Here is an 18,125-nt window from a genome sequence, read left to right on the forward strand (position 1 = left end):
GATCTTTGATGAACGGTTACTATGCATTGATCCCTGGAATCCCCAATGAGGGGATCTGGAGATGATCTAAATCCCAATAATTAGTACCTTATCAGTACGTACCAAATAATTAAAACAAACAAAAGACTAATTATACGTATACTTGTCGAAAGAGCGATGTTATTCATATACATTTTTTAACCTTTACACACTATTCGTAATTTTCAATCGTTAAATAAAATGAATTAAAAAACCAAAAAAATACAAATTAAGAAGATGTATGTGAGAGTGTGTAAACAACACAACTCTTATCACAAATGTTTGGGATGCCTTTGTGTTTAGTCTCACTTAAACCGTCCAATTCATTTAGGATGAGAGTTGTCATTTTCAGACAATCAATCAAATATCTTCCTGATTAAACAACACTCCTTAAATCATCCATGTGTTAGAGATAGAGACTTTGGTGCAACGTTGCATTTTCCGCTCTCGTGCTTATCTCATTTTTCACGTAGTGATATAATCACACATAAATATACAATCGCGTTACACTTACAAGTTTTTCTCCTTGTATTACTGGTATTAGGGTTAGTGGTAGGGTTTAGTGGTGCAGAGGGGACTGTAGGTAGTGCCCGTCGAGAAGTCGTCAAAAGCACTGACTGGGAAAATGGGGCTGAAACCGAACAAAACCACACTCTCTATATGTGATTGACAGCGACAGAGAGAGGTGAGGAGACGGTGTCGCAGAAGAGCCCCTGTAGTTTTGACACAGACAGACAATGACTTCCGCCCTTTATAGCTTGGCTTAGCTAGCAGCTGCAGCCGCTTTCGTGCTAGCTTAGTTTGTGTATGAACAGCCGTAAACGGTAAACCAGAACGGCAAAGATGAAGCTAAGACTGAAAGCTGGGGGTGAGTGAGTTGAGGGATATGGGCAGTAAGTACATTACTTGAGGGTAGACTACACACTTGACACTAGAAACTAGGCTTTAGTTCCGAGAGACAAGGTACACACGATATCCAAGGAGCGACTGGGCAGAAGAGAACAGAGACAGAACATAAATAAGGAACGGATCCCCTCCGGATCCAATCAAACTAAGCTTGCTGAGAAAGAGATCCGAACTACTGAAATTTGATCCAACAACAAAAGAGACAGAACCAGGAATTTCTTCTAGTAGGGGCAATCGAAAATAATTGAGAAAACCTTATTTTAGTATGGTTATAAGCAATATGATGTTAATAATGATTTCAAATGACGATGTATCACAATTCCAAAGTTACAAAAATTTCAATATAGTAATGGAAAGTGGCAAAGTGATGAGAAAAATATAAGTATATGATAGGCTTGAGAGGGTTTTTTCGGTTTGAATGATAGAACAAGAGCATTATTGCTCATATAATATTTTTTTGGTCTCTCTGAAGGAAGCTGAGAAATTGCTCATATAATATTTGATATGGAGTATTAGTAGAATAAATGTATGTTAGATATTAGATACATATATTTTCTTTAAAGATAACCCGTGTAAATTATATAATTGTAGTCTTCAACTAAACAAACGAATTACTTAAGTGGGGGCATTTGCCCCCAGTGAGTCTTCATTGGCTACAAACATGAGATCCTCTTCAAGTTGTAATAATTGTAATCGTTTGATCAAATTTCAACAGCCTCAATCTCTTGCTCAGCAAGCTTAGTATATTTGGGTCCAGACTAAAAATTTATTCAAAAAGTGAGAATTAGTCGTGAGATTCACTCTAAATCGAACTTTATCGATTTAAACTGTTTATTTTGTAAGTTTCGATTCATCGATTTAAACTGTTTATTTTGTAAGTTTCGATTCATGATGAAATTTTAATGTTTTTCTTAGAACAAAGTGTTCGTCAATTTCATTAAACTCAATTAGATGCCTTAAATATTTCCAATTTGGCTAATATTTTGTAAGGATTATTGATAGGGATTTTTTTTTACCTGCGCAAAAGGGTTAAAAACACTTAAAATACTTGCAAGAGAAACAAAGTTATTGTAGTATAATTGGCTCAAGTAAGGTCGTTCTCCACAAAGATTAATTTAAATAGATTAACGCCAAATCAATTCTCAGCTAATTATTTAGAACGAAATTTTGGAAAAAGGTGATTTAATGACCTAAATTAAGAAAAACGAATTTAATTAAAAAGATTACTTAAAAACTGCAATTTTAAAGAATGAGAAAGAAACAATTTTTAGAATTTAAAATGAGAAGGTACTAGGGTTCCGCCGTCACCCCAACAATCCTATGTAACTTTTTTAATTACTTATGAATCATACATGCATATTTTGAAGGTTAGGTTTTCTCAGAGTATATCCTACTTGGAACCTCCAACATAGAACGTATATCTAACATGCAACCCATCTGTGGTGTCTAAATCGAATGTAAACATGCAAGACTCATTAAGTTTTGTGAAAACCCTTTGAAAAACCATATAACCCTTAAAACGTGTCGTCCATCCTAACAGGTTACACATATTAATCACAAGAAGCCTTAGTCAATTTTAGGGACAGCCCTCCCTCAAAATTGTATCAAATTACTTTTCTAAATATCATAATGGTCGTGAATCACTAAAACAAATAGATAGTTTAAATCGGTGATTAACAATTCAAAACTTGCATGCATGAATTCATAAGCAAATTAAAAAGAAACTACATATTCTTACTAAGGATCATGGCCTCACCCTAGCAAAAGAAAATTTGTTATACATATTCATAATAAAAATCATACAGTCTTTATTGAAATAGAAAAATAGTGATTACACCTTGAACGTGAAAGTCTTGAAATCTCTAAGTTTTGCCCAAAATCTTCTCTTCAAAAATTGCATGCATTCTCTCTAAAAAAAAAAAACCCTAGATCTGCTAAAAGGCTTATTTATACTACTCTAAATAAGATCCTCCTAATAAAAGGTCTTAGAATAAGACTAGGAAACTAAATAAATTGAAATAAATTAGGAAACATAACTCTAAATTAACTTGGTAAATTCGTCTAGAAATTTGCACATCCATGTTTTGGGCCCAAATTAGCTTCAAAACTGGCCCAAAATTGCTGGATTTAAAGCTTTGACAATTCTAAACACTTCTCCAGAAGGCCACGAACCCATTCGAAGTCATCTTGACCTCCAAAAATGCAGTTTAAGCCCATAAACGTCTATTTCTAGCAACGCGCACAACTCCTTCATTTAATCTCCAGAAAATAAATGCTTGGTAGAAATTGTTGAGATTTTGACATGAATAAGCTAAGGAACACACGAACGTCTTCTAATTTGAATCACTCTAAAATTCGTCTGTTTGATCACGTTTTGCTCCAGAGGAAGTCAAATGTCCTATGGTGAAAATATAAAGCAAAGTATCAAAATTATACCAAAATAATTACTAAATTATACTAAGAATAGGGTGAAATATCTAATATAATATTGACTCATCAATTATCTAAGAGGTACAACTTGAAAAATAGACGGTTCGGACCATTAAATTTGATGTAGTGCAGGCCCCATAACTAATCCTCATTTTTATAAAGAGTGTGCTATCTCCACATCCATTTCTACTTCTCACACTATATAATATTATATAAGCGATATTCTGGATGCGGTTCCTAATCCTTAACATTATTTGATTAAAACCTTAATAGTATTCAAAGTTTGATCAATGTCCTTTGACTTTGTACACCTCATTATATTACTATTAATATTTATATTTTTATAGTTTTGACATTAATTGTTTGATATTTTATGAGATTTATAATCCTATAAATTTAAAATCCCTCAATATAATACTATTAGAAACGGTTACAATAAAAAAATACAAACATTTTGATTGAATAAATGGATAAAAATTATGTAAAAATAAGAAATAATAAATGGCAAAAGAATGTATCCATAGTGTTAAAAAAATTGGTACATTTTACAAAAAAATTGGTACATTTCACATATAACAAAGTGGTACATTATAAATAAATTAGAGTACAGATAAAAGATTAAAAATTATGAGTACAAATGAATTTTAAAAAAATATAAGCGCTAAAAGAAATTAATACATGGGTACAAAATAAAACTAAAAAGAAAATACTACAATTTTTTTTTTAAAAATGTTGCAAATTAAAAGTGGGTACAAACTAAAAATATAAATATATGATACAAAGTTTAGGCTTAAAACCTAAATATACCATATGTAATTTTTCTATCATTGATTAAATATACAATGTTACGTGACGGTATACACATGGGTACAAACATAAATAAAACTTTAAAAAAGATGGGCACAAAAAGAAACTAATATATGGGTACAAATTAAAAATGAAAAGAAAATTGGTACAAATTAAAAAATATTTGCAAATTAAAAATAGGTACAAATATAAATATACTAATTGTAATATTTTTAACACTAAAGGAATATATTTAAAAATAAAAAATATTTTATTATTCAAATAAGTAATGATGTTATTAATACTTATAATTATTATTTTGATGAGTCGTATCGTGTTAAATCTGTCATCCTAATGGATTATTAACAGATGATTCGATAACGGTTTGTGCAAGAAATTATTAAACCTAATACTCCTTCCTTAATTTACACGTTACATGACGATAGATATAAAACGAGAAGCATATATTCAACTAAAACACGAGAAAATCTTGTAATGAGTCATCTTGACGAGCATTCGTATAAGGAACCTCAACTAAATTAACGCTGATCTCATCTAATTGAAGAAGAACCCTATATGTTTATTATGCATGAACTGTAAAGAGAGAGATCAAGTTGCAAGTCGTGAGTAAAAAAACTGTGGCAGGGGACACTAGTGAGAGCGACAGGAGGCGTACACGAGACCCGAGAAGAGGAAGGAGGAAGAAGAAGGGCATGCAGAGCCAATTATTGCATCCCACGCTGCCCGACACCCATCATACTGTCGGTCCTCTTCTTCCTCCTATTTTATTCTCTCCCCTTTTCGACGGTTCATTAACCCCGGGCTACATGTTCCTTTCCCCCTTTTCTACTTACACTATCTAAAATCAAAATGACAAAAAGTATACGAAGATTATAATCACAAAGCTGAAATTACTTCTTTCATATCTTTTTAATTTTTTTAATATTTTTTATTAAGTGTTATTGATGTGAAAAGAATATTAAAAAAATAAAAAAAGTGTGAGAGAAATAGTTTTAGATGTGTGAATATAATCTCTCACAGGTATATTGTAAATAAATAATATCAATAGTGATTTTTAGAGTAAAAATGTTCTTTTTCGTTAACATAAACAGTACAGGAAATGTTTCATTAAAACTTTTTTTTTTTGAGATTAACATGGCCCTTCATAATTCATAATTTGATATTTAAATTAGAGTAGTACTAAGTAAATTAAATTTACAAACTAATTGATGTGTCATTAATAAAAACGAATTCCCTTAGCATTTCCTTAAATTAAAACTTGAATTGAGTAAATAATCAATTCGCGATTAGAAACATAAAGCTAAGTTTCGTGTTGTAAACTAAAATAATAAATCGTTTTACAAACAGATTCCAAATTGAAGAAATATAAATACAAATAAGATTCTCAAGGCTAAAATAGGCTTAATGTCTAAATTAATTTAAAAATAATATTTGGCTACTCAAAACATGAGTAGGAGCTCTTATTCAAAAAGTTTTATTTTTAATTATAGAACTTCATATTTATGATTAGAAACTTTCACATTATAAAACATTTTATAAAGGTCATATATGCAAAAAAAAAAAAATCAATTAAAACTAAGGTTATTTAGTTATCAAACTGTATTAGGACAGATGGACATAGATAATAAAAGTATTATAAATTGTCTATATGCTTGCTACAGTTTGATTGACTTACCGACTTTATTTTTAATTCATTTTTTGTAGAGACAATTTTTATAGAGGATTTATAATTTAACGGTTCTGATTATAAACACAAAATTTTGAGCCTAACAAGAAAAATTTTAGATGATAATTACTACTCACCTTAAGTTGCCAAACATTATTCGTATTCAAACTAATATAAATTGTGGTAAAACATTCAAACAATGTAACTACATTAATGTTGTTTCAATACAAACCGTTCAATTAAAAGTCTATGTTGTTTTATATACAAGAAAAATGCTAAGAAAACTCTCTTAAAGTAAGACTGTTTTATGGATTATCTGTCATTTCATATTATTGACACAATCTTATAATAATAACATGAAAATTGTGTTAAAAACATGAAGTTATAAATAGAAAAATGGATTTGAAAGAATGTCTTAGCATTTATCTAAACACAAAACTAATTAAGTGGTAACTAAAGGAAAATGGATTTGAGGGTTGATCATTTAAATAGAGTTTTAACGAAACATTCCTGGTATTGTTCAATTTAACGAAAAATGATATTTTTACTCTAAAAAGTCACTTCTGATACTATTCACTTACAACACATTTTTATTTATTTTTATTAAAACTTGAAGTTTTCAAATCATTTTCATTATTTTTCCTTAAAAAAAATAGTAGCATACAAGTTAATATATAGTTACAGATTGAAGAAGATAAAGTAATACTGAAAGTTCTTGAGTTTTGTTTTAATTTTTTTATTACGAAAGGTTTGAACAAAAAAAACAATCATTGCAATTCATTTCTTGCACAAACTGCTCATGTTTTAAACTGCAAACAGAGTGTAATGAAGATGAAAAAAAATTTCTACAATATTTTGTATCGTTTCAAGGAATGCCGTTCTCAACGGAGAATCTCAGTGAGATATAGATGGGAGATATTGCCAAACTTTTAAAAATATGTCTTGTGATCGGGGAAGAACTCGGTCCGATTCCGACTGAACCAAGTTGGTGACATGAAACAAGGTTGAGTGGAGACGCCAACCCTACCTGATACGCCAGCTTCCCTCCCAAGACACACCACCGAAAATATTATCACTGTCCCATCATTATCACCAGCACCTTCCTCAATCCCATCACACCTGACCACGTCACCAGCCCCGTACAACTTCAATAAATATTAGCTCCCCAATAAAATTGGCTCTCGAGGCAAAAAGCTCTCTAACTTGAACAAGGATGGTCTGCCCTTTTACTTTTTATGTTCTTTCGTACATTTTTGTTTGTATGGTCACGGTTAAACCACGTTAATATTTTATATTATTATTTATTTTTATTTTATTATTTTTATAAAAAAATATAAAATATTGACGTAATTTAATCGTGATCACATAAAAAAAAAGTACAAGAGGGCACCGAAAATAGAAGGCAGACATTTCTTGTCCCTCTAACTTCGTTATGATTAGATATACTTATGCAGTTTTACCGTTGTTTTTACAAAGAGTTTGCACGAATCCGTGTTTCTAGTTACAAATGAATAATCCTTCCGGCCACAAGACACGCAAATATCAACCGCACAGTAAAGTTAATTAAAGATAAATACGAAAAAATAAGTTAAATCCACTTAAATTACTAAATAAAATTAATTAGGAGGTGGTAGTTCAGCCCACGTGTCACTCGCGCCACCTTCCTCACTCTCGATAAAACCCTCTCACTTCTTCTAGTGCTTTCTCCCCACTCTCTTTGGCCTGCTCAAATAATATCCATTTCCTTACTCCAAAACGACAACACTAACGATGCCGTTTGACTCTGCCGACGCGCAAATGCGACAGTCGGCGACGACGAGAGTCCAGCACAGTCTGGGTCACCCACCGCCGCAGCAGACCGAGCCACTTCACTGCCCCCGTTGCGATTCCGACAACACCAAGTTCTGCTACTACAACAATTATAACCTCGCCCAGCCACGCCACTTCTGCAAGTCCTGCCGCCGCTACTGGACCCACGGTGGCACCCTCCGAAATGTCCCCGTCGGCGGGGGCTCCCGCAAGAACACCAAGCGTTCTCGCCCGTCCTGCTCTTCCTCCTCGGGCTCGCCCTCCTCCTCTTCACTGACCCAGGAGGTCAGCTCCGTCGCTCCCACAAAACCCATTTCCTTTCCAGTGGAACCGAAGCTGGAGACGGCGTTGGAGCACGACAAACTAATGGACCTGAACGAAAGCGCTGTCGGGAACGGCGGCTTCACTTCTATGTTGAGTTCTCAGGGCCCACCTGCACCTGGGTTCTTGGCCCTTGGCGGGTTTGCGTATGGATTCGGGTACGGGTTGGGACTCGGGCAAGGGTTGGACGAAGTGGGTACTTTCGGCTACGGCGGCGGCAGAGGCGTCCTCGCTTTTCCCGAGGAAGGTGACTTTGCAAATATTAACCACAACAACAGTGGAGCTGTTTCTGGGGGTTCTGTCGGGTGCAACACGTGGCAGATTATGACTGGTGGTGATGGAGGGATGGCCGAGAACAACGGTGATTGGTTTACCTGGCCGGAGCTTGAGATTTCCAAGTAACAAAGTTACTATTTTAACCCACATCCCGGAAGAAAAAGAGAGAGGAGGATTAAATTTCCTATATTTTTTCTTTTCTTTTCTGGGTTTTTGGTTAGTTGTTCTGATCATCTCGTTTTGTTTTCTGGGTCGGATTCTATGGTGGGTTTGTGGTATAGATATATCGCTATAGGTTAGAAAAGTTAGTTGCTTTCGGTGGCTCTATGTTGTCTGATTTAGGGTTTAGTTTTTCTTGGGTCTGTAAATGTTCTGTCTTTGGACAGAAACGCTGCAAAAAAACACGGACAAAGACGACTGCTTTTTCGGTAAAACTGCATTTACTTTTCCATGCAATTTCATCTTCTTGGTTAATTTGAGATTTCCAGCTGACTAGCAATATGTTGTCGATACTCGCTCGTTGTATTGTTGATATATATGATCGATATTTTTGGTTATGTTAGGCAAGTTTTTGTTTGTGAGATCATTTTTTATTCCTTGGATCCGAAATCTGTCTACAAAACAGTGTAAATAGGGCATGATGAATAATCGAGTCCCACGTTGTCAAATTTGGTGGAAGGAAATTAATTATTAATCAAGGGAAACCAAGAAACCAGACATGAATTGACAATTGGACAACTAAAGTTAAAGAGTAATGCTATAGAGATTATATTTGGAGATAAAATTTTAAAAATTAAATCACATAAAAGTTGACAATTGGTTTATTACTTTATAGTTGATAAACGTGTTTATTCTTGTTGATGATACATTATTTAATTTTTAAATTTAGTCTTCTTAGTGTTACAACAAATTAAATTAATAGGGTTTATTACAAGAGAATTCAGACACTCAACCTACCTCGGTGTAGTTTAAGGTTTTTATACTTCAAAGATTTATCTATACTGTTCAGCTTCGGAATTGAATAGTGAGTATATGTTTGTCATGATGCTGAAAATGTGAGAATTTTTTAGCTACATTGCCACTGTCCAGGGACCACTTTGAATCAAATCCCAAAGATAGGATTCGAACCTACGACCAATAATTAGTTACCAGCTAATCGCTTTAGAGATTAGATATCTTAAGAGTGCCATTTCCGTTTTCAACTTATGGCCAATATTAGCTTGAAGTTTTCAAAAAACTTGTTTGGGCTTCATTTGAAATTAGAATCAGGACAATTTTTGGGGTTAACTTATTTAATTGCATGCATGAAACTGTAAGAAATGTTGTTTCTCCTTGAAATTTACTTGATTTGTACTTTTAGGTTGAACTAAATGTGAATCTAATGCACCCCATTTTTCTCAAGGCTGAAATACTTTAGTGTTACTAATTCACATATTTTGAAAATCGGCAGTTGAAGGTATGTACTCTAGGGCATAAGTATAAATATGTAAAATATGACCACTAATATTAGAGTTTAGTAGTATTTATTTCTACTTGTATATGTGAAAATGAGTTCAATTTAATACCAAATTGTTTTTTTACGGGAGGTTTAACTCGAAATCAAATCAAATCCTACTTGTAGGCTTTTTGAATCTTAAAAAGTGTTATATTTGTCCTATTTGTATATTCAAATTCCAATCCCGCTCGCAGGTTTATGTTGTTGGCAATACATACATGATGATTATACAATATATGAGGTATCCCACACTTCGAAAAGGAGGACTAATTATTTGTTAGAGTTTGAAAAGGCTAAACGCATTTAAGCAATTCTTGACCACAGTTAAAAAACACAAGTTCTCTCAAAAACTTTCAACTGGAGTACCACTTGTGTTTTTGTCAACTTCGTGCTTTGAATCCAAGACTAATGAACATATGTGACTTGAAATTCTACCGCAATTCTACTGGACTGGAATAATCATGTTTTGCATCACCCTCACGTTAGGGTTGAGCAAAAATGTCTATTTCATCGCATTAATCACGGAGAGCGCCAGCTTGCCTTGTATGATCCACTAAACCACAACCCATGCATGCATGCCGACACCATATAGTTTAATTAATTAATTAAATTTAAGGTTACTTTACTAATTGGTCTCTGCTAGTTGAAATCTAATTGGTCTCTGCTAGTTGAAATCCCAATTAAACATATGATTATTATCATATAAATACATATATAGGTCTGTGATCAGGTGGAGTCATCATTCTAGTTGGGATATTTGTCATCCCCACCCCCCACCATACCCGCATTTCCTCTTTTTATTAAGAACTGCCATCGACGAAATTATTAACTCGATTCAATGTGCATTAAGCAGCACCCTCATTTTCTTCCCACTATCCATTATCATTGCATATCCCATTCCACATTACCAACCTAAACTACATAATTAATTAAATCACTACGGGGTGTCCTAGTGGTTGTGACTAATTTCAGGCTCGTATTCCACAAGACAGGTCATGTGTTTGATTCATGACGATAGTGAATCACACGATGGTGGTCAGGAGGAAGTTGAAATACCTCTTGTGAGTCTTCTCAACCTTCAAAAGGGTGGACTACAGTGGTGAAGCCATTAGCTGGTCCCCTTAAAAAAAAAAAACTATGTAATGTGAAAACTCAAACTATAGAAAAAAATGGGTTGATTACACATACACCCCTGAAGTTTTTTGTGTTTTCACACAACCCGCTCAGGTTTTTAACATATCACAAACACCCCCGACATTTTAGAATCATCACAAACACCCCAATTAACAAGTTTTTCCACCGGGTATTTTTCTCCCCAAGGAAGATTTTGGAGATGTTGAAACTGAGTGCCGATTGGGATCTTGCCAACCAAGTGATTGCTTGAGAGGTTCAAGAATGCAAGGAAATGGAGTTCTGAAAATTCAGGTGGAACCTCTCATGTTGTTTCAGTGAAAGATCGAAATTCGAAAGACTCGAGATTTCGAAAGTTACTCGATGATGATGGGATTTCACCTATGAAATCATTGTTGGAGAAGTTGAGGATATACAATGATCTGAATTCTCCGATATCGACATGTGTTTGTCCGTAAGAAATTGTTGCCTGAGAAGTCAATCGCGGTGAAGATAGTTACAATCTTTTCCTGGTCCATTGGCAAATCTTTGCTCACAGTTGTTACTGAGCTCCGGTATAAATATTTTCATCGTTTCTGCTCGCATGCAGAAGGTGATTTGCATCATCTTGGTTAGCCACCATAGCCTTCCATATTGCCAAAGATCCTACTGGTTACTATTGTCAAATATCATTAGGTTTTTCAAAAGATAGGTCTAATCAAAATTTGTAGTCAAACACTATTTTAACTCCGTAAGAGTTTCCTTGTATTTTCACAACTTTCTTCATAGAAGGGGATTTGTGAAATGATTTTAAAACGTAAGGGGAGTTTGTGATGTGCTGAAAACTTAAGGGGATTTTCGGAAAACACAAAAAACCTCAAAAGGTGTATGCGTAATTAATCCAAAAAAGAATTCCTCATCTGTTAACTATTAATGTCGGGTGCAACCATGCAAATACAGTAGATTGCAATAACAATTGAGTTCAATTATTTTTATTTTTGTTATTTTAAGTGGTTTTTGCTAAAATTCATGGAATTTTAAGTGGCTTATAACTTTATAAGTGAAAGGGGAATTAGAAGAAAGCTCCTTGCTCCTTTTTGTTAGGTAGGAGGGAAACCCCTTTTTCGAACTTTGTATGTAACATCATAGGGGTTTGGGTGGAGTGACCCAATACAGAGGGACCTTGTGCGTGAGCTTGGCCGCATGACCACATAGAATAACTTACATGGTACATGTATATCAATATGGCAACATTCTATGTTAATAAAATAAAGTTATTTGTAAATTTTTGTCTAAATGTTTAATTTTCAGGAGTACTAAATATTAAGTGAGGATGTACTCACGTCATGTAACTTATTCTCATGACTATGTGGCTCTCACGGTAGACGGTGGGGTAAGTACTATCATGTTAAAGAATAATAGTGATAGGTAGGGTTTATTTTTTATTTTTTATTTTTATATTTTATTAATCATAAATAGTACTTTATGTTTTAGTAATTAATCAATTCAGTCCTTCATGTATTCCCTTGGTTATCAAAATTGTCCTTGCCTTCCACACAAATGCCACATATGTACACTAACAGATTTTAACGGAAGTAAGCGACAAGTGCAATTTGTTTACCAAATTTATGAGTTTGGAACTAAAGAACCAAATTGATAAGTCTTTAAAACATAAATGACTATTTGTGATAAAAACTCATAATAAGCATATTAGATTGGGTCCGACCCAAAAACATGCAATGAAACTGGGTCCAATGCAACTTATAATGCCCTCGAAGCATGCAATGAAAATGGGGCCAACTTATAAAGATCCAAAAGCATTAAGAATGGGTCCATCCAAATTATAGTGATGGGAAGTCAGAAATGATTTATGTACTTACGTTCCTTCTTGTGATTTGCTCTGTGTTTCTAGCCGTTGAATTGAACAAATGCCAGAATGTAGAAGTAGAAAACAAGAGTGAAAATAATAATAATAATAATCTAGCATTTCCCATTTCAATACTGAATAGGCAGGCACAATGTATAAAGTTTCTATTAGAGAACCTGAAGAAACTTACCGTTACAACATATTAACCATGTGACATCAAGAACGATCATATGTACGTACGAGACATATGGAATTTGCACCAAAGAAACATGTTTATAAGTTTTGTTGAACAAATTTTGCATAATTCTGAAGCAAGTCAATGAAACATCAGTTCGGCGGCTTGAAGAACTTCAATTTAAGTCCGCTGTTCACCATGCTCCATACCCCTCCGATCGAAAATGCCAAGCTAAAGGCGATCCCCAACCAGCCCAAGATCCAATGGAAATACCAGTTGAAGCTGTACTTTGTGGGTTTTTTAATAAGAACCCACATGAAGCAAGGATAGGCGAATGTGACCGGAAGCGTGAGCCCTCCTAGTAGACCGGCAAGACTGGAGAGGAAGGGGAGCGCCACGCCTATGAAGAAGTTGATGAATCCATAGAGAACTCGGAAACCAGACCTGACCCAAATTGAGCAAGGGCGATTGGTGCGGCTGGTGTAACCGGCTTCAAAACTGTCGAATACTGGCATGGAGTATATCTGGAAACTGCTCAAGCAATTGAACACAACTAGTAGGAAACACATTGCAAGGAGTCCTCTTGGAATGTCATGGCTGTGGAATCCGTACAGGGCATTGAGAATCCCTCCTGAAGGCATCTGGAGCCAAACAGAACATCCAATACAATCAACAAAAGACTGCATTTATAAAAACCGATGAAATGTGCCTCAAAAGTTAAAAGAAGGGTGATCTTACAAGGTTTCCATAAGCCCAGAAGCCTCCAATTGCAACAGGGAACAAACACATGGCAATGAAGAAATAAGCAACCTTGGCTCCCCTCCACATTGGCACATGAGCCGGGTGCTTAAAGGTCGATGGCATTGTTGCCTAAGTCGAATAAATGGATTTGCGTTAGATAAGAATTCATAGTGAAATTTTCCAACTGAAGATGAGTTCATCACTTCAGGACTGATAGAGTGCATACCTGAATCTCGAGAACTAAATTGTGCCCCCTGAAAGCAAAGGCTACAATACCAAGAGCATTCAGGACGGCAAAGACAGAAGCCGAAGCGGTTGGCAACGAAATGGGTTCATACGAAATTGTGGGTGGTCTTGTCTGGCTAACAGAGAGGACCCAAACCATTGTAGAGTAAGTTATGGCGGTCACAGCCCCAACGAGCGAAAGTCCTGCAATCGAATTGAGGTTTGGGAGCTGAGATAGAACGATACATAGCGAAGTGAACACTAGGTACCACTCAACTGTCGTTAGGGGATTCGACGAACATAGCGGTCCACAAACTATCTGGAAAAATAGTTTCATGGTCTCCCCTCCTATGAGAATTAAAGCTGTTGCAGTTCCTGCTGATAAATAGACAGTGGGGAAGAGAGCAAGCCAAACTCCCAATCTTTCCCCTGCCACAAAGAAATATATATATATATGCCAGTTAATGACTTATTCACATGCCATGTTATCAATTCCGAATGTATAGCGCTCGCAAAGATCGAACTCAATTCTTTGAACGCGGTGATACCTAATGCAGATTATGAAATATTCAAGAAACAAATAATCTTGCAGTTGTTGACCTGTTGGTAAATGTAAGCTCTCTTACCAAATGCAGCTTGTGCAAGCTCCACATATCTGTTGTACCGCTTTCCCGGGACTGCTTCGTGAAGCTGAACTAGAATCCACAATGTGTATAGCTGCCAGAAGTAGGCTATGGTTAAGGAAAGTGTTCCCCAGCTCCTGTGGACAAAATCAAGTAAATTACAAATGCCCCAACCAAGTCCAGTCATTTCAATTTTCAACTAGTTGTTCTTAGCAGATTTGACAATTTTATCCTAATTCAAACACTTCAAATCTATGAATATTGGCTTATATCATACCATTCATGACCAAATACACAATTCAAAAATGTATAATTGTGCAGCAGGTTCTCATAAACACGTTAAATTTCTTTGAATTCTTGGATGCATTGCGCACATCCAATCGGTAAATTCATTTACGTATTGTTATGCATTGGTGTATTGTGAAATTTTTGCATATTGAAATGAACAGTTGAAAGGAATTCATTGACCTCTCTTTAGTAATTAAAAATTATAACACCAAAATAATTATAAATTCAAAAAGTTAAAGGTAAGCAAAGAGTAGGATTGCAGTGAAGAGAATAAAACAAGATCTTTGAAGTTATGGAAAAGCAAAAGGTAAAGGAAGTGACATGCCTCAAGAATGTTCTGTCATTTACTTTTTCCAAATTAAAAGAATAACCTATGATTAATTTTCAATAAATGAAGTGACTTTAATCTGCTGGACCCACAAAAGCCATAAACTTTAGTCAAATTCCTCACACCAGAAACCATGTGAGACAGTGACAGAAGCCGCAGAAAATCAAGTAGAAAACGCCAACAAACATAATTCCAAATCAAAATTTCACATCTGGGTAATTAATAGAATTAAGATAAAAACAATTAACCCTAAAGCTTGGAACTTTATGAAGCTTGAGCTAGTTAGGTGGTAATCAAGATTTATCAGTAATTATTAGTCGAGGAGTAGGTTTAGCTAATTAATTACCAACCAAGAAACGTAATTCCAGAGCTAAACCACAACTGGATAATTAACCAAAAATGCAGTTAACCCCCTAAAGCAACAAACTTTATGAAGCTTGAGGTAATTAGGTGAAATGGGTAATTACGATTTATCAGTAATTGTGATTAGCAGAGCAGGGTTTAACCAGTTAATTACCAGCCGAGAAAAGAGAAGGCGACGGGAAGCACCAGGGCCTGGAAGCCAACGCCGGCATTGAGGTTATGAAACGCAGCGTAGTGAGCGTTGCCGTTGCGGGATTCGGTGATGGGAAGCCACGCGTCCTGCGGGTTGAGCTTGGTGAGGTGGCCCACCTCCTCCAAGTATCCCTTCATGTTGACCAGCACCCGCTTCATGGGCGTGCCGATGGGGCTGAGGAACCTGGGCGAGATGAACGATGTCGGAGTCCAGGCCGTGGACGACTTAGCCTCCTTGGACGGCAGGCGAGGGGACCTCTGACCAGATGGGGTTTGTATCTCCGGCGTCGACACCCCGCGTGGGGTCGCCGGAATCGATATCAGCTCCGTCTCGGGCCTCTCATCCATTGCTTCCAGTGTGTTTAATGCGTTGAAAGTGTTTTTGTTAATGCCTGAGAGAGTTGCTCTGGTGCTCTTATATATAATGGAGGTACGAGAAGCTCTCTCTGTGTTTCTCTGTGTGTTTATGCGTGTGAATAATGGCACTTTTTTCTTTTTGCTTTCAGTGTTGTGTGTCGGAACGCCAGTGATGATCAGAAGGAGCGTGGGGCCTTTGAGTGAGTGAGAGATTGATATGACATGATGTAGGAAGAGAAGGATGTGAGCGAGGAGGAGCTTCAATTTAAACAAAGTAACGATCTTGCTTAAAAATTTCGTAATCTGTGTTCTTTTAATGAGAAGTAGATTCTTATTTATTAAGCTAGATTAGCTTTGTAGAACACACGACAGACCCGAACATAAGTGGTGGTGTTACCGTTTGGAAAAAGTGGTGAGCAAAATCTAAACTTTGAGGAAATAAGTCAACAATGTATATCAAACTGATACTTGTTTTCACGTGCAATCTCATTATGCATGTAGGTAGAGATAGAAACAAACAAAGCATTGGAGTTGTAGAACAAGACGATTCAGGAGCATTTTCGTCCAAAGATGTCATTTCATTAGTCTTTTGCGAAATGAAGTGTTTTATAATCAGTAACTCTCAGGTGTACTTCATAGTTCCAACGTTTAGACAAATGAACTATGTTCAATATGAAGAACAGAACAATTGCAACCATCTTAACTATGCTTAAGCTTTTTGCAAATGTATCAATTATCTATATCAAGTTTAACACTGTTTCAGCTCTATCATGCATGTAAAGAGAGAAATAACCACGCACAACAAAACAAGTGCATCCTGCACTACTAAAATAGGCAATGGAGGTCTACTGCTCGGATTTTTCTAAAATCGACACTCTAATACCATGTTAGACAACTAATAAACTCGAAATCTTAAAGTCCCAGCACCATGTTTTACTTAATTTTAGTGGAGGGGTGGGATAAGGAAGGCTCGTGAATTTGGTCAAAGAGTCGAGCAATCATGCGTTGTTGGTGAATGTGCGATGAACGTTATTTGAGATGGGTCCTAGAAAGTATGTCCGGCCTGCGGAATTTTCGGTTCCTTGGTGTTGGGCATTGCACGCGACGATTGGCGGGTGGGGATGCGAGATTGCGAGGTGAGGTGATCGCTGCGTTGGTCTGTGTTGGCGTGTGGATAGACATTAACTTAGAGTGTTTTTTTTTCACTCTTCCCACAAGTCACAAGTTACAAGTAAGCGTGACTGTTGACTGCAACTCCTTGTTCCAATAAGATTTGGATTTGGGACATTCTTGACTGTGAACACCTACCTCCATTGTGTTTTTTTTTTTTTTTTTTTAAGTATATTGATATTTTACACTAATGAGAGAGAGAGAAAGTTCGCTTAAATCACGTAATGGGTAGTCTAATTTAATATCGAATTCGTTATTTACGAGATTCGATTATAAGACATATCGTTTGTAAGTGAAGAGAAATACCTCCAGACTGTAAGATTTTCTCCCATTCTAATTTCCTTTATGTGGTTTTTTCTCTCAGACTTTTTGCTTTGTGTCATTTTATAAAAAAGTTAAAACAAGATGTTGACGTAATTTAATTGTGACCGTTTCAAATAAGAAATAAGGGAAATGAAGGAAAAAAGATGAGAGAAAATCCTACTCTATTTCTAAAACATTGGTTAAAATGAATATCCTCATTGCACAAAATTATGACAATAGTGATGAAAAAGGGTCGTTATTCTTCTCATTTGATATTGAAAATCGACTAGAAAGAGTTTTTTTAAATCCTAATTGTTGAAATGGTTAGCTTTCCAAAATATCATCAGTATTTTGATTCGTAATATTTGATTCTTGTGTTACAATGTTTGATTTTGATCATTTTAAATAATGAAGATTTATTTTCTAATTATTTTAAATAGTTTCTTATTACTATTTAGGGGAAAAGTATATGGAAGTACCAAATTGTCACACAACATTTAATGGTGAAATTTTTGGGTTTGTGTATAAAAAAAATTAAATAAATCAACCTATAAGTAAGAGCTTGTTTTAATTTGTTTTTTAAATTACTGAAAACATTTTTAGTAAAAATATTTTTGGAATCAATCTTTAATAAAAATGCAAGTAAATTTTGAAA

General features: G+C 35.3%; 2 protein-coding genes across 2 annotated transcripts; one reads left to right on the forward strand and one right to left on the reverse strand.

The window, feature by feature from the left end:
• The first annotated feature begins 7,522 nt into the window (after window positions 1-7,522).
• LOC126633328 (dof zinc finger protein DOF3.4-like) lies at window positions 7,523-8,790 on the forward strand. Its single transcript, XM_050303909.1, has one exon. The coding sequence runs from the start codon at window positions 7,598-7,600 to the stop codon at window positions 8,357-8,359; it is 762 nt and encodes a 253-aa protein (XP_050159866.1). The 5' UTR covers window positions 7,523-7,597; the 3' UTR covers window positions 8,360-8,790.
• A 4,012-nt stretch (window positions 8,791-12,802) lies between these two features.
• On the reverse strand, window positions 12,803-16,189 carry LOC126633469 (lysine histidine transporter-like 8). Its single transcript, XM_050304082.1, has 5 exons — window positions 15,603-16,189; window positions 14,473-14,606; window positions 13,848-14,275; window positions 13,619-13,750; window positions 12,803-13,521 (listed from the first exon to the last, which is right to left on the reverse strand). Exons 1-5 carry the CDS (start codon window positions 15,986-15,988, stop codon window positions 13,033-13,035), a joined length of 1,569 nt encoding a protein of 522 aa, XP_050160039.1. The 5' UTR covers window positions 15,989-16,189; the 3' UTR covers window positions 12,803-13,032.
• Between the last annotated feature and the right edge of the window lie 1,936 nt (window positions 16,190-18,125).

Source organism: Malus sylvestris, chromosome 8 (genome assembly GCF_916048215.2).
Source record: "Malus sylvestris chromosome 8, drMalSylv7.2, whole genome shotgun sequence".
Classification (NCBI taxonomy): Eukaryota; Viridiplantae; Streptophyta; class Magnoliopsida; order Rosales; family Rosaceae; genus Malus; species Malus sylvestris.